Consider the following 22,416-nt stretch of genomic DNA (forward strand, 5'->3'; position numbering starts at 1 on the left):
TTTCAGTTCCTGCAATATGTGTCTTTAACCACTAGAGGGCACTACTGATATTTGCTTCAGATACATCTGTGTGAGTATCCCTTTAGTATAAGTTCACTTAATAGTGTTTAGAGCTCATGTGCTGCATGTTAAATACAACATGTGCAGAGATTCAAAACCACTGGTCTTCTGAATCTAGCAGACCCTATGACTGAGAGGCCCAGGATCTCTAAAAAGAGGAGCAAAACAAAAGCATCTGTCTTAAACTTCATGAGCTTTTGTAAATAAAGTCGTTTTATGTTCAGTTGAGTACACATTTATTAATAGTGCTTCTCAAAATCATTTCAAAGCAGCTTTACAGGTAAAGTTTATAGTACTTCAAGCAAAGATTGAATTATTTAATTGCTTTAATATGACTGTGTATTTAGGGATTCATTAGATAAACTATTAAAGATTGACTAAAAAGATGCATGTTTAATTTAAGGTCAATAGGAAATATAGGTTTCAAAAGTCTTTGTTGTTGTCTAATAAAATGCACAGGTGACTGTTATTTTGGTGTCACATGTATTTAAGTAATATTATTATATTTTATGCTTTGATAAACCTGTATATATATATATATATATATATACATATATATATATATATGTATATATATATATATATATATATATATATGCACACACAGTGCATCCTGAAAGTATTCATAACAATTGACTTTTTCCACATTTTTTATGTTACAGTCTCATTCCATAATGGATTAAATTCATTTATTCATAAATTCTAGACACAATCCCCCATAATGTCAATGTAAAAAAAGAGTTTTTGAAATTGTTTCAAATTTATTAAAAATAAAAACCTGTTAAATCACCTGTAGATCAGTATTCACAGCATTTGCTTAATACTTTGTTGATGCACATTTGGCAGCGACTACAGGCGCTAGTGTTTGTGAATATGATGCCACAAGCTTGGCACACTTGTCTTTGGGAATTTTTTATATAATATAATAATATAGTATAATATAATATATAGTCAAAATACATAGCCCTATGTAATCATGTAATCTATAAGGTAACTGTAGTCAGGTTATGAGTATTTTAAAGAAATGATTTCATTGAACTCAATGGTTGCTGCTTTTCTGCATTCCTCAGTGTATGATGTTTTTGTGTTCAACATAAGAAAGAAACTTAAACAGCTTTTTAACAAGCAGGGGATGATTAAATGATGATAGGATTTTTGTTTTTGGGTGAACTATCTCTTTAAAAAGTAGTTTACTCTAATTTAAAGTATTTAATTTTTGTAATCTAATCACAAAATCCAAGTTACATAGAATCGGTAAATTCCCTGCTGTATTGGCAGCATATGAATTGAAAACGGGAGTGGACCTAAGACAGAACCTGGTGGCACTCCATACTTTACTGCTGTTATTATGGATGTAATACAGGGCTGTCCTGATGTTTTTGAATGTCTCCAGGCAATCAGCAGGGATAGTAATGCAGAAAAGCTGAGCGCTACATACATAAATGGTGATAGGATTTTTGTTTTTTGGGTGAACTATCCCTTTAAAAAGTAGTTTACTCTAATTAAAAGTGTTTAATTTTTGTAATCTAATCGTATAAGCCAAGTTACATGGAATCGGTTAATTCCCTGCTATATTGGCAGCATATGAATTGAAAACGGGAGTGGACCTAAGACAGAACCTGGTGGCACTCCATACTTTACTGCTGTTATTATGGATGTAATACAGGGCTGTCTTGATGTCTTTGAATGTCTCCAGGCCATCAGCAGTGACAGTAATGCAGAAAAGCTGAGCGCTACATACGAGCCACATGTGTGCTTAGCCAAAGAGGCCTTCATTCAGCTCCTGAACAACAGCTCTGAGCTCACTGAATCATGGGAGCTGCCAGTGTGGGTCAGAATGAATCCTGGGAAAGGTGAGAACTCCTCTGCCATTTTAATGCCTGTTCTTTAACAAGGTTATTGTAGTTTTGAATTTTTAAATAAGTTTTTATTTGGAGATTTTACATTTTGATACATTTTCGTTTAGCTTTAGTTCGTGTGTTTTGTTAGTTTTAATTTAGTTTTATATTATTTTATATTTCGATTTTAAATATGAATTTTTAGTTAATGTAGTTTATTTTAGTTTGTTTTCATTAATGTAGAGCCGCACAATTAATCGTTAAAAGATCGCAATCTCGATTCGACCCCCTAGACGATCTTAATCCAGCATTTTTACGATTCTGCCAATCATATTTTCAAGTTCAGGAGAGAAGAAAAGGCGGCTGCACGAGTCTTTTCATTGTTTCACACACGTTGCTCAGTGACATTGACACCTCCAAATGATGTTGAATGAGTCACATACTGTATTTATAAGGTATAATTCACCTAAAAATGTCATTTTTCTCTTAATATGATGTTTTCGCTATCGGGAAATCACACGTGACGTGAGCTGCTGACCTAGCTGTTATCACAGAAAGGGCGCGCGCACACTTTACTTAATGATAGACGTGCGCGCGTCTACTTTAGTGAACAGAACCTGCATGTTGCGAGTAACAGGTAATACAGTTGTAAATAATATTCTGTTTGTGGCACAGAGTGATCGTTTGGGAGCCGCGCGCGAAGTGTAGACAGCTCTTAGCAGTCAGAATGAAAGCGAAAGTGTGCACTTCATTTAAATGATCATATCACATTTCAGAGTTATGATTACAGCAAGCATTTGATGTTTTTTCTTTTATAGCGATCCCACAGCTGTGCATGAAAATAAATGTTTACAATGTCAGTATAACTACTCTAGCCTATATATTGTTGAATATAATCTGATAATGGCAAATGTCTGATTTTACCGGTGAATGAATTTGTCTAATATGACAGAGTGCAAGCATATATCTCAAACATAATAATTCAACATCAGAACTACTATAAGTAGAATAGAATTATTTATAGAAACCAGTAGACATACACATAATATTATTATTGATGTTGTACCATATGTTTGTTTTTACCATACCTTTAATTTACATGTACAGAATCGTGAGAAAAATCGTGATCTTTATTTTAAGCAAAAAAAAACCGCGATTCTCATTTTAGCCAAAATCATGCAGCTCTACATTAATGGTTTCTGTTAGTTTTAGTTTAGTTTTATTTATTATATTTTCTATTTAATTTTTATGTGTGTCGTTTTTTGTAATTCTAGTTCAGAGTTTCAAGTTCTAGTATCAGTATTAACAGAACACAATTAGTGTAACAGTTAAATGTGGGCACAGTTTACATTAACTCTTGTGCTATCCTTTTTCTACATACCCAGATCAGAAAAAGTTGGGACAGTATGGAAACCGCAAATTAAAATGTAGTGATTTCTAAGTTTACTTTGACTTGTATTCCATGTCAGACAATATAACAAACATTATTTAAAGTCTTCCTCATTAATTATTTACTATTTTTTCAAAATAAACACATTCTAATTTTGGTTCTTGTATAGCACGTTTACCACTTTGTAATGCTGCCGTTCCTTTTCACAACACTTAAAAGACGCTTAGGGACTGAAGACACCAAGTGATGAAGTGTTTCAGGTGTAATAAATAGGTGGGCAACAGTGTGGGGTTTTTGTTGTTGCGTTTTGTGCTTTCAAATGTGCCACATATTCTCTATCGGAGACAGGTCGGGACTGCAGGCAGGCCAGTCAAGTACCTGTATCCTCTTCCTCCACAGCCAGAACTATGTAATGTGTGCAGAATAAAGTTTTGATGTGTCTTGTTGAAATATACATGGCCATCCCTGAAAAAGAAAGCTGCATAGTGTGCTCCAAAGTCGCTATGTAGTTTTTTTGCATTAATAATGCATCACAGAAGTGCAAGTTACCTTTGCCAAGGCACTGGCACAACCCATTATCATGACAGACCCTGGCTTTTGGACTTGTTGCTGGGAACAGTCTGGATGATCCTTTTTTCCCGAGCACACGGCATCCATTTCTCCCAGAAAATATCTGAAATACGGATTCATCTGACCACAGTGCACATTTCCACTGTGTGATCCCAGATACCTCCGAGCCCACCGAAGTTGATGGGGCTTCTGGACACCGTTAACATAGGGCTTCCATTTAGCACAGTACTGTTTAAACTGGCATTTGTGGGTTTAAATGCGTATTGTGGAACTTGACAAAGGTTTCCAAAGAAGTGCTGTAGTGCTCATGTGTAGGGCCGGAGCAAGCTGAACTGCCGCTCTTGGCAGAGGACGATCACGCCGCCCTCAACCCCAATGTGAAAACGAAAGTGACCGGTTATGAAAATTAAGTGAGGTGTCGCGGAGCTCTTTTCCGGCGCTCTATGCGCGGATATAACTGAGGACGTGTGGGTGCTGAGGGAGGGAGGGAGGTGTCGAGGTCTGGCGGACACCGCCCTCTCTATTCTGCCGCCCTATGCGTGGATATAACTGAGGACGCGCGGGTGCTGAGGGAGGGAGGTGTCGCGGACACTGCGCTCTTTATTCTGCCACCCTATGCGCGTATATATCTGAGGATGCGCAAGTGCTGAGGGAGGGAGGTGTCGCGGACACTGCGCTCTTTATTCTGCCGCCCTATGTGCAGATATAACTGAGGACGCGGGGGTGTCGCGGACCTCAATTCTGCCGCCCTATGCGCGGATATAACTGAGAACACGCGGGTACTGATGGAGGTGACGCTGATGCCGCCCTCTCTATTCTATCGTCTATGCACGAATATATCTGAGGTGTCGCGGACACAACTGAGGACGCAGGTGGTAAGGGAGGTGTCGCAGACGCCGCCCTCTCTATACTGCCGCTCTAGGCGACCGCCTAGGTCGCCTCTATGGACACGCTGGCCCTGCTCATGTGGTGATATCGCTTATAGATGAATGACAATTCTTGATGCAGTGCCGCCTGAGGGGATCAGAGACCACGAGTGTTCAGCTTAGGCTTGCACCCTTTTCCTTTAATCACTGAAATTCCTTTACACTGAAAGACATGTGTTATGTTTATATAGACAAGATGTTTGAGTATATAATCATACGCTTGACTGATGTGTTTGGCTGAAAAAGCGCATCGGCAAGTTTTCTCTAAACAGCCGCAGGTCAGATTATCTGATTATCAAATTATCTCAATTTTTTACCTCATTTTGTTAGTTTGGTTTTTAATTTATAGTGTTTGTTTTGATTTTATTTCAGTGTACTTATAGTTTTAGGCTTAGTTTCAGTTTTCATTTACTAAAAAAATCTTAGTTTGTAATGGGATGTGTGATGGTGAGTGTTGTTGTTTTTCAGGCATCTGTCAGAGTAAGACAGCGTTCATCGATGCTCCTCTACTGAAGACGGAGATGAGCTGCAGAGAGAGGAGTTTACTGTTTCACGAAGAGAGCCTGAAGTTGCTCTTTTCCAAGACTTCAACAAGACCAGTGTTTTTCGTCACTGGAGAAGAGCTGAGCTTCAAAACCACTCCTCCTGCTGAGGTGAGAACAGTTCTTGGAGAAATACAGAGGAGGATGAAACTCCGGACAGTTTATAACCTACTGAAGATGAATTATGAGTCAGTCGTTGTACTAATGGCTACCTATAAAATGTAATGTTTTAATAACGATTTTTTCCAAATAAAAAAGTCACAAAATAAATATTATCATATATCATAATTATAAATAAGATATGAGTATACAGTTTTTTATTGTTTTTTTCTTTATATTTAAATCTAAAACCAATTTCATTATATTGCTCTGTTAGACTTACTACATTGTACTATATTGTATAACTTACTATAAAACTTAATATATAGTAGTATACTAATATTTTAATTTGTCATTACAATAAAATACAATTCTTGTCATATAACATTAATAGATCTCCATAATAATCTCCATATTATTAAGTGCAATTCTAAACACAATTACACAATTATTTTATATTGTAGATTTTTCTTTATATTTTTTTAAAAAGTCTCTTTTGCTTATTTAACCTGCATTTATTTGATCCAAAGTATTGCACTATCTATCTATCTATCTATCTATCTATCTATCTATCTATCTATCTATCTATCTATCTATCTATCTATCTATCTATCTATCTATATATATATATATATATATATATATATATATATATATGATATATTGATATATATATATATATATATATATATATATATATATATATATATATAGCAATTTAAAATATCTGTTTTTTATTTTGAATACATTTTATAATGTAATTTATTCCTGTTAATTGCTCAGAGCTGAATCTTAAGCATCATTTCTTCAGTCATGTGATCCTTCAGACATTATTCTAATTTGTTGATTTCCCGTTAGTGTTAAATAATATATTAGTCGACACTTTCATTAAAGATGAACAAATTAGCATAATATTCATATTGTATTCTAAATATACAAAGTAAATCAAATCTTTGACTATATTGTACAGGAAAAGCTATTATTGTATTTCTATGGTAAACTATATACAAATATTTAAAATACCAGTTACACTGGGCTAAGATTAATTGGGATTAATGTCACATCCAAATATATTTTTATTATTACTTTTGCATTTGATATTGTCTTATTTTAAATGTATAAAATACTGTAAAGTTATTCCATTTTGCTTTATTATATGTTCATCTATTTCTGTTCTAATTGTGTTTGAATTTACCTTGTTATATATATATATATATATATATATATCGGCGGGTCACTGTAGGGAAAAATTTACAACCTTGATTGTGCAAAATGTTTTGTTAAAGCTTGGGAAAAAATCATAAATAAATATAAAAAAGTAAATGTGTATTTTGACAAGATACTGTATGTGCATATGTATATTTATGTATATATGATACATACATTAAAAACATATAATTTGTATTATATACGTATAAATTTAATGTCTAACTATAAATAAAAATGTTCTAAAATATTTGCATGCATGTGTGTATTTATATATACATAATAATAAACACAGTACACACACATATGATGTCAAAAAAAAAATTGCGTGAAATTAATCTTTGCGCAGCACTAAAACATTTATTTACATTTATTTTCTCTACTCAGGATAAAACCTCCAGAAGTGTGGTGACGTTTGACGACACTAGTATGGATTTCGAGACTGACCTCACAGATCTGGAGTCCTTCGGCGAGTCTTACAAGCCCACTAAGAAAGCAAAGGACCAAAATAAAAAGAAAACAACCGGCCTTAATCCGAATGCAGCTCCGTCTCAACTTACCCCAAGCCCCAAGAAACCGACAGACCCTTCAGATGCAAAAAAACCCACCTCACCATCTGAAAACACTCCTGAAACTGTGCCTGAGGAGCAAGCTGAAACAAACACGACTCTGGATGATGGAGGAAAAACTGCTGTACATGGAAATGAAGAGTCTGAAACGCCCTCCGTTCAGTGTCCGCCTGTCAAACGGCCAAGATCCTTGAAGGATGACCAAACGGAGCCTGATTCAGATTCGGATGAAGGACGACTGATCATCGACCACATTGTTTCCCCACAGAGACCTTCAGCCCAGGTCAGTGTTTATTTAATTGACATCATTTATTATCAAGATGAAGACTCAATTAAAAAACAGTTCTGACCGACAAAAACATTTGACAAGAGCAGAATCAAAATTTCTGCCAAGATTTTCAATCATTCATGCTTTTTTTAAAGTTTGATGTTATTAGTCTTTATTAGTATTTCCGTCGTAAGTCTTTAAAGGTGCTGTATGTCAGTTTTTGACTCTTCTAAAGCATAAAAATATCATATTACGTTTATATAATATCATAATACGTTAATAGCAGATATTTAAGAAACATGCTCAGTGAACATTCTTGTTTATCAGAAAAACAATGCTGAAGTCAGATATTCTGCTTTAAAAATGTCCATTACGTGTCTGAACGTCTGTCTTTGTTTTGGTTATTTAAACTAGCCCGATGCCACTTTAGCCAATTATATTTCAGCACCCCGGGTTGCCTTGGAAAACAGCGTATTTGCTTCATTCAGTCAGAAAGGCTCAAAGCATGCGCCCGAAAATGCGACCTGCAGCCTCTGAAATGAGACGCAGATTCAGAGTTCCACATGAGGAGGTTATTAATTAGCATATACTATAAATATTATGAACGTAAACATTAGGTGGGTTACACTGTAACTCCATGTCCTAACATCTTGCTACGTGAGGAGATTTGCAGTGATAAGCAATTTGGCTGTTTGCACCAGATGAAAAATGATATCAATTTAAATACAGCCATTCAGAAGCAAAGAACAGTGCACTTACTGCACTCCAGCACAATGGTTTGGTTTAAAATCCAATTAATACATAATAAACCTCTTTAACATTATTAAAGGTAGATGCTGAATCACTGAAATGTGTTGAGTCACAGCTCTAAAGTTGAATTACAACTAGTTTATTCTATTTTCCAGATCTGAGGTGAACCTATATGCTGCTGCTTTCAGTAGTATGGCAATAAATGTCATGTAAAATGGCATTTAAACTCACATTATTACTGTTTAACCCTGAATAAAGCTCATGAGGTGTACCTAAGGTGATTATCCTGTTGTTCACCTGTAAGAAATTGAAACCTTTCCTAAACTATAAATTTCAGGTGTTGGTTAGGACAAAAACTCCTTTTAGTATGGAAAATATTCCTTCTATCGCGTGCCGTTGCTTTTAGTTAGAAAACGGTTCAAATCAACCTTTAGGCTCGATGGTCAGGCACACTCATGTCAATCTGGCAACCTGTGCTTTCGTGGACCTTTTAAGAGAAGGAGCCATTGAAAAGGTGTTTTGATCCAGGAGTGCAATACCTAGTTTAACCACTGGGTGTCAGACTTGCATACTGCACCTTTAAAGGGGTGGTCCACTACGATATCTTATTTTAAACTTTAGTTGATGTGTAATGTAGCTGTGTGAACACAAACAGCATCTCTGAATGTAAAATGCTCAAAGTTCAATGCAAAGTGAGACCTTGATTTTTACAGAGTTAGCTTAGCAAAGCCTACGATGAACAAATTTTGGGTTCTACAAAAAATACTGAGATCACAAGGGTCCGTTTATTGCGCACCCACACTGCGCAGGAGAGGGCCTTGGCCAGAGGTATGCAGGAAAGACGTCCTGTAACGCGTTGATTTAAAAAAAAATACAGCAATGCTCTCCCAACTGGAGTGTAACAACAAAAACAAATCAATCCAGGCTCACACAGGTCTCATCCCACATCTTGTGCTTCATTCTATCACCAGCGTTACCACAGAAAATAACCTAATCCGAGCATGAGAGAAAAAGAACAATAAACATCGGTCCTGCGCACATGCGCTTCTCGTGTTACAGATACTTCATAGTATACACACGCACACACATAAACACACACAATGGCACACAAACACTCTTAAAGGAGCCGCATCCAATTTTCACTCGTTACAGACACTTGTTGACTGACTGACTGACTGTTTACACAAAACGGGTTTGTCCGGGTTTGATGTGGAGCCGATCCTCGAATCACAGCACATTATGACGATGACCAATCACTTACTTGAGGGCGGGCCTTTCAGAGGAAATAGGAAATATGACAGTCGCTGAGTAGCTGTATATAATCAAAGTGAGCTGTATATAAAAAATAACACGATTTCCTTCAAGTGAAACATGAGCACACATTGCTTTGCATCTTATTAACACAACCAAGCCTTAAAATTAAATTCTGGACCTCTCTTTTAAGATTTCTTGTCTGTGGGTGTCACCAATCAAAATAAATACACATATTTTTTGCGTACAACAATGCATGGGCTGGAATAAGATTCTGACTGTATGATAACCTTGAATGAAAACATTACGGTTTGATGGTATTGTGGTTACTGCTCTAAAATATATTCTTTTTAAAGATCTGGGTAATAAAAACAAAACCTTTTATCCCCTTTGAACACAATATATTGTATTTTGAGAAGCAGTTAAAAGATTTTGGAGCAGTTATAACGTCAGACTAATTTAAAGGTTCAGGACACACTGGAGAACTTTTTTTTATATATATATATTAACAGATTTGTGTGTGTTGAGCATCAGTTAAGGCAATGTTAGCACCTGTCAGCTTTAATTGTGGGGAAAACTGGATAATTTTGAGCTTTTGTCAGCTAATTTCAGCTTCCGGGTTTAAAATGATTTTTGGGGCGGGATCAAAATCGGCGACGTAGCGCAGAACTGCAAGAGCAATGATGACGCATGGGTTTCTCATTATTATTCATAGCGGAGTTTTCTTATCCTATGAGAAGAGCCGGCTGCTTAATTATTCATGAGACCTGCCAGACCTGCCAGAGTCAAGCCCGAGCTGTGAGACACAGCACACAGTATTTAGCCGTTTATGAAGGCTCATAGGCGTTTGTTTCCATGATCCACGGGGTTTGTTGCATATTTTTCCCCGCGATCTTGTCAGGGCCGATCATACAGCAAAGCTGTGTGTTTGCTGCTAGCATTTGGGTCGGGAGAGCAGCATGAGAATTAGAGAATGGCGGACGCTGTCTTTTATCAGGAGTTCGTTCACATTCAGACACATCACTGTGCTGCTGTGTTTGCCTAAATCCTCCAGATTACCAGCAGGACTAATGGTTAAAATAGACAGGTGACCTGCTGCACTGAGTCTGCTGGATACGGGGATTTAGGGAGAAGTCCTCATTTATAGTGTTTACATGAACACACTTATCTTTATAATGATATAAATTGTGGTTATGTGTATATGAAATTACGAATAACAAATGTAGCAGGGCATTAAATCACTGTTCATTTCTTTGCATTTTAACTTTGTGAACTATAAACTCATGCGTCTCCTCACGGTTTGTCTCATTTTGTGAGCTAACTGTCATCAACGGTTGTTTGCTCACGTTCTCCCCTGCTGGCTACGCCCACTCCTGCCCGATGCTCGCGGAGCTCCACGCCCATTAATCATGCATCTTTTGAAAAAATTCTGAAGTAGACTTTAACTGAAAGTGGGGGGTGTCATGGCCCTTTAAAGGAATCATTGAATTCTGCTTGTTTAAATTTTCTCTAAAACACAGATTTCATTACATTTTAAAACGGCATCTTTGGAGATCTTTTCCCCTGGAGATACTGTTGTCCTAAAAAAATTAAAAATAAATAAATCTTACACATACCTTAGGAACGATATAGCAGAAAAAAATGGTGGTTTTAAAACCTTGACTTTTCCAAACCATGGTATACCTTGAAAACGGTTACGTCCCATGCCTACTTACAACATTAGTCCTGCCACTATGCTGGCACATAGGCATTTGTAGCTCCGCCCGCTTTTGAAACAAGCACAATCTCATTTGAATTTATTGCGACAGTTGCCAAAATGGCACTATTAGGATCAAACCGTAAAAGGGTCATTTTTAAAGAGTTATAAAACAATAGTGTGGCATTTTGAGCCACATTTTGAAGCTTCACATACACACTCTAGGGCAGTGGTCTCCAAACTTGTTCCTGGAGGGCCGGTGTCCTGCTGATTCTAGCTCCAACCCTAATCAAGCACACCTGAACAAGCTAATCAAGGTCTTACTTGGTATACTTGAAACATCCAGGCAGGTGTGTTGAGGCAAGTTGGAGCTAAACCCTGCAGGGACACCAGCCATCCAGGACCAGGATTGGTGACCCCTGCTTTAGGGACATCATAGACTTTTTTTACATCTTGTAAAAAGGGACATAATAGGTCTCTTTTAAGAACAAAACTAAATCAAAATTTCCTGTCAAATATAACAGGAGCCAGCAGCATCCCTCGAACCAGCGGCTCCATCTCCTGCAAACCCTCCCGGGGGCAAAGGAGTGAAGAAGGGCGTCAAGCGGCAGAGAACTTCAGGCGAGTGTGATCAGCTCGGGCAGATCCTGAAGATGCAGGACGCCATGCTCAAATCCACACCCAGCAAGAGCCAGGAGCCCGTCAAAGCACAGGTCCCGGAAGAGAAACACCCTGAAGTGAAGAGCCACTCGCTCGTCAAAACGGGTGTGTCGTCATATCTGGAGTCCAGAGCGGGACAGGAGGAGGACGGATCGCTGCCTGCCGACACTCCTGTGATGCTGTCCGCTCAGAAAAAACGTCAGTAAACACTATCTCTGACCTCAGTGTGTACCAGAACATGAGCTCATACGCAAATACCCTCATAAACCTTAGTTTCCCGATGCGTGTATGAGAGTATTTAGCATCAACTTAAATGCATCTTCCTATGTGTCTGGCTAAAAAAAAAAGTCCAAGCATTTAACTAACAAACTTTTTTTAATAAGAAAAGTAAATATATAAAAATAAATAAAGAAATAATTATAATTTAAAAATATTTATTTTAAATTAACACCATAAAAATTAAAAACGGTTTATGTGATGAACTTTCATTGCATTTAAAAAAGTCATTTAAGTCATTTTTATCTCATTAGATACTGTTTAAAATGTTAAAAAAATATAATAATTTAATTTTAATTACTACTTTATAGAAAGGTTTTTGTGTGTATATTTATAATATAATAATATACTGGTCACACATTACAATAAAGTTTCCTTGGTTAATGTATTTATTAACATGTACTAATAATAAACAATATTTGTAAAGTATTCATTAATCATAGTTCAACCTTTACTAATGAATTATTAACATCCAAACGTGTTAACATTAATTAATTCTCTGTGAGTTAACATGAACTAATAATGCACAACTGTTTTCGTTAACTAACATGAACAAATACTAATAATATGTGTATAATAATAACTGTGGTGTTTGTTGTTTGTTCATGTTAGTAAACGCATTAACATTAACTCATACAACCTTATTGTAAAGTGTTACCAATATACTATATAATGTTTATAATTGTATAATTATATATTTATGATATAATATTTACCATTTTTGTGCCTGTTTAGTTTTATTATTATTATTATTTTAATTTAAATATTGTTGTCAGATTCAGTGTGACGTTGATGTGTACAGAATATTCGTTTTATTATAAATATCGCTCGCTGTGTCTGTCAGGTCTTCTGCGGGAGTATCTTCAGGCCAGTGCTGAGGATGAGCTGGACTATGATCCTCCAGCAGAGGGCAGTGTTTTCTACAAACTCTACAGTCTGCTGGACGTCCTGCTAATGGTGCGCAGCAGTGTGGACATCGCTCACCCGAAACACGACAGAAAGACCTTCAGGGTAACCCATGCACATACACATATGTTTGTATTGGTGGTTTACGAGGACTCTCCATAGGCATAATGTATTTTATATGCTAAAAATGTGTATTATATAGCCTTACTCCACCCCTATTCCTAAATCCCACAAATTTGAATGGCAAAAGACCCTGTTTAGTATGATTTCTAACCATTATTAGGGTATGTCCTCATAACCCAGCTTAATAGTGTACAACTAGGTCATACCCATGTCGTTATACAAATTTTCTTGTAAACCACCAAAACCAATACACAGTTTCAGAAACACAAGTCTGCTTCTGGCCATGTAACCATCAGTCACATATTAGAGAATTCAAACCTCACCTACAATTGATTGTATTATTATTATTATTATTATTATTGTTGTTATTATTATTATTATTATTATTAGGTATAATATTATATGATAAAATTAATAAATGTATAGTTTGTCAGTGATTTTAAGCAACGTTTTGTTAACTTGATATCTTTGTGTTTCAGTCAGTATGACAAGTACTTATGATGTATCAGCTCAAAATACCACACAGATTGTTTGTTAAAGGAATACTCCACTTTGTTTGGAAATAATGAACTCCTCTAGAGGTTAATAGTTGATTTTTTACAGTTTTTTGAGTGCATTCTGCTGATCTCCTTGTCTGGCGGAGGCACTTTTAGCTTAGCTTAGCATAGATCATTGAATCGGATTAGACCATTAGCATCTCGCTCCAAAATAAATAAATAATTAAAAAGAGTTTTGTTCATTTTCCTATGTAACGCTTGACTCTTCTGTAGTTACATTGTGGTACTAAGACGAAAAGTTGCTATTTACGTTTAAATTAATTGTAAGTGTTGCCAAAAAAAATTACAACTACAATGTTTCAACTGTTTATTATTTTTAATGGTTCTGAACATTTTGCGTCAGTCTTAGTATACGATGTAGCTACAGAAAAGTCAAACTTTAAATAGGATTTCTTTAAATTATCAAAAAAATTTGTTTTCTTTTAAGAGAGATGCTATTGGTCTAATCTGATTCAGTGATTTATGCTAAGCTAAGCTAAATGTGCTGTGTTTTTTTTTTACGGCAAGTTTTTACTGCTACAGACCTTTTTCATGGCTGCTGCATGAAGGGCGCCATAGCGACCAGCGTCTTCCGGTAGAATGCTAAAAACTTCCGTTTACAGCGTTTACAACTGGTAATTTGCGCTCCGAAAATGGGTTTCAATAACGTTTTTAATCGATAACAGAGTGTTTTTGTGACACACAACTTAGAAATGTGTCTGTTTAAGCCGTTATAATCTGTCACATGTGGTTCAAGCGCGTCAGAAATACGAGAAAAATGTTCTCCTAGTTCACGGGTCTGCCGTCAGAAATACAGTGGGTGTGTGCGTTCCCAGCCTGTCAGCTGTTTAACACACACACAGAGAGAGAGAGAGAGAGCAAATCAGAGTACTAGCATGAAACTTAACAGGTATGAAAGTCGTGCAATTTACAAAAATGAGCAATAAAAGTCTGTTATTGATCCTCTGCTGGCTGATTTGCTGTTCATTCTAATCGCGAGCCGTTTGTGTTTTATTTCGTGTGTTGTTTTCACCACGGTTTGTGTTTTTCTGTCATTTGGAAATGACACTAGCCTATATTTTCACTTTGTCACAGTTATTAAATCAGTGTGTCAGTGGCGCAGTACAGGCTACGTGTGTGTGTCAAACAATTTGGTGAATTACATTTGTTTGGGCTGGTTATATATTTGAAATAAAGAGAAAATGTTGACTTTAGTGATGACGAGGCTTTATTTAAAGTGCAGAAGATGCCGTCTGACAACGAGGGGAAAACGCCTCACAAAGCAAAACGCTGTTTTCCATCCTATTAGATCGCATTTCTTTAAATGATCAGTCCAGGAGATGCTGCTGATGTACAACAGAATTAGTTCAAAGAGGATAAAAGCAGGTAAAATAGATTAAAACTATCGTTTTAAAGCTGTCCAAATGTGACTGTTTACACGCATCAGCTGCCGACCGGAAGTTCTTCGCATTCTCTTTGCGCATACACGCAAAGCATAATGGGTAATTTTGCGTTCCAAGAAAAAGGTCTACAGCAAGTACAGAAATGGCTGTGTTTCGAAAATGTAGTTTAAGAAAAAACTTTTCGGCATCCGCTGCGTAAAAACTTGCTGGATAAGTTGGCGGTTCATTCCGCTGTGGCAACCCCGGATTAATAAAGGGACTAAGCCGACAAGAAAATGAATGAATGAATGTAATTAATTTTGTAATTAACCTGTAATGTATTTTATTATATTATTAATTTGTGCAGATGCACTATATAGAAAAAAATGATCATCCCAGTCAATATAAATAAATAAAATCTTTCCAAATAGAGCTATTCAAATCATCTGCTGAAAATATTTTTACATCGAAATCAATAACGCAGCAAAACCAAATATCGCAATGTCCGATTTTTCCAACATCGTGCAGCCCTTATTACAATAAAAAAGTCATCCTGCATTGTCCTTTTGTACATTTTCTGTGTTGGTAAATGCACCAACAATAGCACTCTGATTTGCAGTCTGATTTGCATGATTTCACATGGAAAAACGGTCTGCTTTCCTGTGCAGAACCATCAGTCCAGCTTTATATCTTATCAGTGTATTAACAGGCCCTTCTGTAGGTCAGGAAAAGCACATGGTTTTCCCTTCTGTGTGTGTTTTTAAAGGTGTGTGTGAGTGTATAGTGATAGCGTGTCTTTGATTTAGGCTGTTCCTGTGCACATTTTACCCAAGCTGGAGTATCAGCTGTGTTACGGAGCCGAGAGTTTGACCCACACAGAGGCCTGTCAGCTGTGGGCTGAGAAGCTGCTGCACTCCAGCACCGAGTCGTTCGTCAGTAAGGCTCTTCAGTTTTCTCTTTTTATGGATTGTATTTTTCAGTTCATGTCTGATTCAGACTTTAAAGGGCAGCAGAAATGCATAGTTAAAGTCAAAATTATCAGCCATCCTTTATATATATATATATATATATATATATATATATATATATATATATTTTTTTTTTTTTTTTTTTTTAACACATTCCTAAACATAATAGTTTTAATAACTCATCTCTAATAACTATAATAATTATTTTATCTTTGCCATGATGACAGTAAATAATATTTGATTAGATATTTTTCAAGCTACTGGTATTCAGCTTAAAGTGAGATTTAAAGGCTTAACTAGGGTAATTAGGCAAGTTATGGTAATTAGGCAGGTCATTAAATAATTTTAAATAATAGGTTTGTTCTGTAGACTATCCAAAAAATATATAGCTTAAAGGGGAAGATAATAATGACCTTAAATTGTTTTTTTTTTTATTAAAAACTGCTTTTATTCTAGACAAAATAAAACAAATAAGACTTTATCCAGGAGAAAAAATATTATCAGACATACTGTGAAAATTTCTTGAATCTGTTAAACATCATTTGGGAAATATTTAAAAAAAAAAAAACAAGAATTCACAGGCGGGTGAATAATTATGACTTCAACTGTATATATAGGTTACATTTTTACTTATTTGCTGATTAATATTGCATAATATGTGTGAAAATTAGCTGTATAAAATGCAATATGACTGATGCTGTGTTCACACCAGACGTGGAACGCGTAGATAACTCACGATATTCGCGCGTAAGTTGCAGCGTGAACAATTGAGTTTACCCGCTTCATTCGCGCGTCAAATCTGCTTCATTCGCGCTTCTGTCTGCCCGGTGACTCTAGCTTCATAGCTAAATGGCTAACATGGATTTTATGAAGAAAATAACAGTGTTTATGTGCTTTATGAAGGAGGGTAAACAGCGTCGATACGTTTAGGGTCGTGTCTGAGTCCACTACATCCTTTCAGAGGTGCATCCAGCTCTGTGAGCTCATAAACTCCTCCAGAAACTGAACCTGGATGACGGAGACTTTCAGCGGTGCTTCTGACTGAGCCAAACCCAGTTTGATGACTTGTTGTCGGTGTCGCCTGGAGGATCTCCCCCGGGACACCATCAACAGGTTCTACGTCACAATCACGCCCCCACAAGAGCAAGCTTCTGATTGGTTAACGTGGCGCGAATGTCTGCTAAAGTTCAGATTTTCAAACTCGAGAGATTCGCGCAAAACGCGCGTTAAGCGCGTCAAACTTGCAAAACGCTCAATTCGCCCGCGCCATTTGCGCGTATTGCGCTATTCGCACCGCGCAATTCCCGTCATTCGCGCGTATCGCGACGCAGGATGTCTATTCGCGCGTTTGCATTGACTTAACATGTAAATCACTTGCGCTTGACGCGCGTTCCGCATCTGGTGTGAACGCAGCATTACACAGGCCTAATGGGTGTGTGCATGGGCTGCTTTATTATGTTATAGAAACAAATAACACATTAAAATTAATTATATGATCTCGTTAAATAATTTATATCCTTCATTTATCGTTAAATCCATTTCAGGGATAGTTTACCCAAAAATTAAAGTACCCCCTTAATTTACTCACCTTTTTTAAGCCATCTTTGGTGTTTGACTTTTTTACCTCATTATTTTTACATCAAGGATGGCTTGGGTGTGAGTAAATAATGGAGTAGTTTTAATTATTTTAGGTGAACATTTATTTTAAGTTGGAATATATTTACTTTTATCCCTTACAGAAAAAAAAAGTGAATATAATTCAGTGGGATTAAATGGAAATCTTCCAAAAACATGTTTCTTGTGTTTCACGAGTGATATTAATATTTCTGTGAGGCTTAAAAACATTAAATCTAAATAAATATAACAGGTAAATATTAAACATTTATTAATAAACATTTTATTGCAATATTATTTAATATGACAATATTAACATATGACAAATATGATTATACACTGTACTTTTACAACTTGTCAAACACCATGTGAGCCATTAAGGGGGACCCAAAGTAATTGTTTGAGATATAAATTAAGTCTCTGATGTCTCTAGTGTGTTAATGTGTGTGTGTGTGTGTGTGTGTGTGTGTGTGTGTGTGTGTGTGTGTGTGTGTGTGTGTGTGTGTGTGTGTTAACTTTTTGTAACTGACCTTTTTTTAGGCATTGACCCTAATTGTGCCATTTTGGAGACTGTCGCTTTAAATTCAAATGAGATTGGGCTCTTTTCGAAAGAGGGCGGAGCTACAAATGCCTATGTGTCAGCATAGTTACAGATTCAGAAACTTTATCTGCTAATGAGGGAGAGATGGTCACTAATGGGCGGGTCTTTTTTTCCTCTGATGACACGTACACAGAGAGAATGTCAATCAAAGTGTTTCTGCAGACTGTTTTTATCAGGTGTGATTATAAAAAAATAAATGTATACATCTTTACCAGTAGAAGCTGGTTATATTCAGACTGTTGCCACACAGCTGTGTTTAGCCCTTTTATAAAAGTGATTTTTGCATAATAGGTCCCCTTTAAAGTGCTAATCATTAGAGATATGAGCTAATCACCCAGACGGATGCCATCAAAAGCAGTTGAAAGTTTTGTGTGAAGTTATCCATCCAGATAGTTTTGTCTCTAGTTTTAGTGCTGGTAAGGAGGGGAGTCACACTTCCCGCAAACTCCCAGCATGCCTCTCTCATGACTCATGACTCATTGTTTGGAGTCCGGGTTGCTGTAGATACTAACATCACAGATTCGAAAAGCTGCAGAATAATGCGACCGCATGCATGATGGATCACTGAGGGGAAGAGGAAAAGTAGACACTCCTTTAATGACTGCTGAAGGCTGGAAAATGTTGCCTAAATGCCTTCATAAGTAGATATACTCTACTGGTCAAAAGTTTGAGATGAGTAAGACTTTTAAAAATGTGTGGGGCTTTTTTTTTTTCCTTTTCTTTTTTTTTAAAGAGCACTATTCTGCTTACCAAGGCATTATCTTTATCAAAAATACAGTAAATTGTTTTTTAATATTATTACTATTTAAAATGCATGTTTCGTTATTGAAGGCAGAATAAGATGTAATTTATTCCTATGTTGTAAAGCGGAATTTTCAGCATCATTACTTCAGTCTTTAGTGTCACATGATGCTTTTACTGTTTACGTTCATTTATTTTTTTATTTTCCATTTATTTTTTATTTTATGACTGTTGAAAGTTGTTGCTCTGCTACATGTTTTTGTGGACTCTGTGATAGATAGCTCCATTTGGAAGGATTGTGATGATTCTGTAGGGGAGTAAATCATCTGTGAAATATCACAAGCAAGTTACACGCATACAAAAATACAACAGAATAAAGAAAAAAGGTGAAATAAACAGTGCTTTATGGTTTACTGGGGAGTTTAAGAGTATTTAGCTACAGAAATTGAATAATCAAATGTAAAAACCTGGCATAGAATTCATTGTATAAATAACCTAAACTGTTTCTTTAATAAAGGGACTTGCAGATGCAATTCGAAATTTTACAATTTTCACTTTTTGATTAAATAAACGCATTCTTGCAGTGCAGAAAATAACTTTTGGTTAGTACACATGTGTATTTATCCTACTAGAAAGGATTTCACTGGTATTAATATGATAATGATTCACTTATTGCAGTAGAATCCTATTTAGAGAAAGAAAACAGCTCATCAAATCATGAAATGGCCTACACAGAGTCCAGACCTGAATATTATAGAGGTTGTATGACATCACCTGTGCAGAAAAAGAAAGATAAGACACTCTAAACCTAAAGATAAACTCTGGAAAGTTCTAAAACAAACCTGATACTACACAGCACATCATTTCAGAAAATCTCACGACAATTCAAACAAAACACTTCAGCTGAGTTTGGTGCCAAGGGAAGCCACATTAAACATACACTTTTGCTTGAGGAGGAAATCTTGTGCTGTGTTGTTTTTGTACATATTTTATATATTTTAGTTTGTTTTTAATAAAGTCTGAGAAAGAGCTGATATAGATATATAACACTGACTGTGATTTTGGAATAGCTGTAATGAGGGCATTCATGCCTGCAGGTGGAAATACCTCAGAATAGCTGAAGATCGCAGAAGAGTCTCTGTTTGGCAGATGGTTTGCTTTAGAGATTCTTCAGGGTTTATTAAAGGAATCTAGTCTATTCGTTGGCTCGTCCAGGATCCAGCCTGTGATAACAGAATGAGTTGGCATCTGCGGGGTGATTAGGCTCTGCATATTTCCACATGGCTCAAGAACACTTTCTGGCTGAGCATACAGCTCACTAAAATGATTTGGTATCTTGAAATTAAAAAAAAAACATGCTAACAATTCATCAGAATATGTTCACAAGATGCTTTTAATGTGTTATTAGCATATTTTAGTACATTGCTAACAGGTTCACTTTATGTACTGAAATAACTAAAACATAAAAAAACATGCTAACAATTCATCAGAAAATGTTCACAAAATGCTTTTAATGTATTATTAGCATATTTTAGTACATTGCTAACACATTAACATATTCACAACTTTTCTGCATTTTTAGCACACTGCAAACATGTAAAAACTGACTAAAATGATTTGGTATCTTGAAATTATACAATAAATACACATTTCAGTTAAATAAAGATTTTATTTTAACTAATTGCCAAGGAGGTTAACTTTATGTACTGAAATAACTAAAACATAAAAAAACATGCTAACAATTCATCAGAAAATGTTCACAAAATGCTTTTAATGTGTTATTAGCATATTTTAGTACATTGCTAACACATTTTCACAACTTTTCTGCATTTTTAGCACACTGCAAACATGTAAAAACTGACTAAAATGATTTGGTATCTTGAAATTATACAATAAATACACATTTCAGTTGAATAAAGATGTTATTTTAACTAATTGCCAAGGAGGTTAACTTTATGTACTGAAATAACTAAAACATAAAAAAACATGCTAACAATTCATCAGAAAATGTTCACAAAATGCTTTTAATGTGTTATTAGCATATTTTAGTACATTGCTAACACATTTTCACAACTTTTCTGCATTTTTAGCACACTGCAAACATGTAAAAACTGACTAAAATGATTTGGTATCTTGAAATTATACAATAAATACACATTTCAGTTGAATAAAGATGTTATTTTAACTAATTGCCAAGGAGGTTAACTTTATGTACTGAAATAACTAAAACATAAAAAAACATGCTAACAATTCATCAGAAAATGTTCACAAAATGCTTTTAATGTGTTATTAGCATATTTTATTACATTGCTAACACATTAACATATTCACAACTTTTCTGCATTTTTAGCACACTGCAAACATGTAAAAACTGACTAAAATGATTTGGTATCTTGAAATTAAAATAAATATACATTTCAATTAAATAAAAACTTTTAATTAGTTGCCAAGGAGTTTAACTTTATGTACTAAAATAACTGAAACATGCTAGCTATTTCTTAAAACGTGTTACAAAAATGCTATTAATAGCATGTTTTAGTACATTGCTAACATGTTTTCACAAAGGTCTTGAATATTTTGGCACACTGCAAACATGTTAAAACGGACTAAAATAAATTGGTATCTTGAAATAAATCAATCAAATACACTGCATGCTTTTCTTACTTAGGTTTTTGTCTTGTTTCTAGTCCAAATATCTGAAAATTCCTAAATCAAGAAAAATTTTCTAGACAAGCAAAACATATTGTCTTGTTTTGAGAAATAATATGCCAATATTAAGTCTGTTTTTCCTTAAAACAAGCAAAATAATCTGCCAATGGGCTAAGCAAATTAATCTTACGTCAAAAGAAAAAACAAGATTAATTTGCTTACCCCATTGGATAATTTGGTTTAGTCAATTGGCTATGGTGTATGTTATTGGACGGTGGGAGGAACCCGGGCGAAACCCACGGGGAGAACATGGTAACTCCGCACAAAAACGCCAACCGGCCCGATAGGAGGTTGGACCAGCGCTGTTCTTGCTGTGAGACAACAGTGCTAGCTATTAAGTCGCCGTGTCGCCCTATCGGAAAAAGGGTGGGAAGTAGGGGTGGAAGGGAGGGAAGCTTCAAGACGAAGATGACTGAAGTGTAAAACTCTGGTTATTTATAATGTTTCCGTAATCATCTAATAGGGCAGATTACGGAGCTAATGAGGTGCCAGTCGTGTTGATTATAAGCACGTGATCCTCTCGAAATTAGTTTATAAATAAACCACACTTGTTGTAACCTCCTAATGAGATATAATCTCTGCATTTCTTTTTTTTTAAATGCACTCTGCGTTTGCAGCAAATCTCAATCAACTATCAATAAATGTTCCTAAATATTTAAAACATCCAACTGTCTCTATTTCATGTTCCTTAAGGACCAGAGGTTTCAACCCTTGACTAAGAGCTAGTTTATTTTT

The 22,416-nt window shown here is 35.7% G+C and overlaps 1 protein-coding gene across 1 annotated transcript in view; it reads left to right on the forward strand.

Moving 5' to 3' along the window:
• ice2 (interactor of little elongator complex ELL subunit 2) overlaps positions 1 to 22,416 on the forward strand; it is a 36,370-nt gene that overhangs the window by 3,752 nt on the left and 10,202 nt on the right. Inside the window, exons 7-12 of the mRNA XM_001344415.7 lie at positions 1,757 to 1,913; positions 5,253 to 5,437; positions 7,019 to 7,483; positions 11,690 to 12,023; positions 12,946 to 13,112; positions 15,855 to 15,984. Coding sequence (XP_001344451.3) covers positions 1,757 to 1,913; positions 5,253 to 5,437; positions 7,019 to 7,483; positions 11,690 to 12,023; positions 12,946 to 13,112; positions 15,855 to 15,984 — 1,438 coding nt within the window. The remainder of the gene's footprint in view (positions 1 to 1,756; positions 1,914 to 5,252; positions 5,438 to 7,018; positions 7,484 to 11,689; positions 12,024 to 12,945; positions 13,113 to 15,854; positions 15,985 to 22,416) is intronic.

This window comes from Danio rerio, chromosome 25, assembly GCF_049306965.1.
Source record: "Danio rerio strain Tuebingen ecotype United States chromosome 25, GRCz12tu, whole genome shotgun sequence".
In the NCBI taxonomy this organism is placed as follows: domain Eukaryota; kingdom Metazoa; phylum Chordata; class Actinopteri; order Cypriniformes; family Danionidae; genus Danio; species Danio rerio.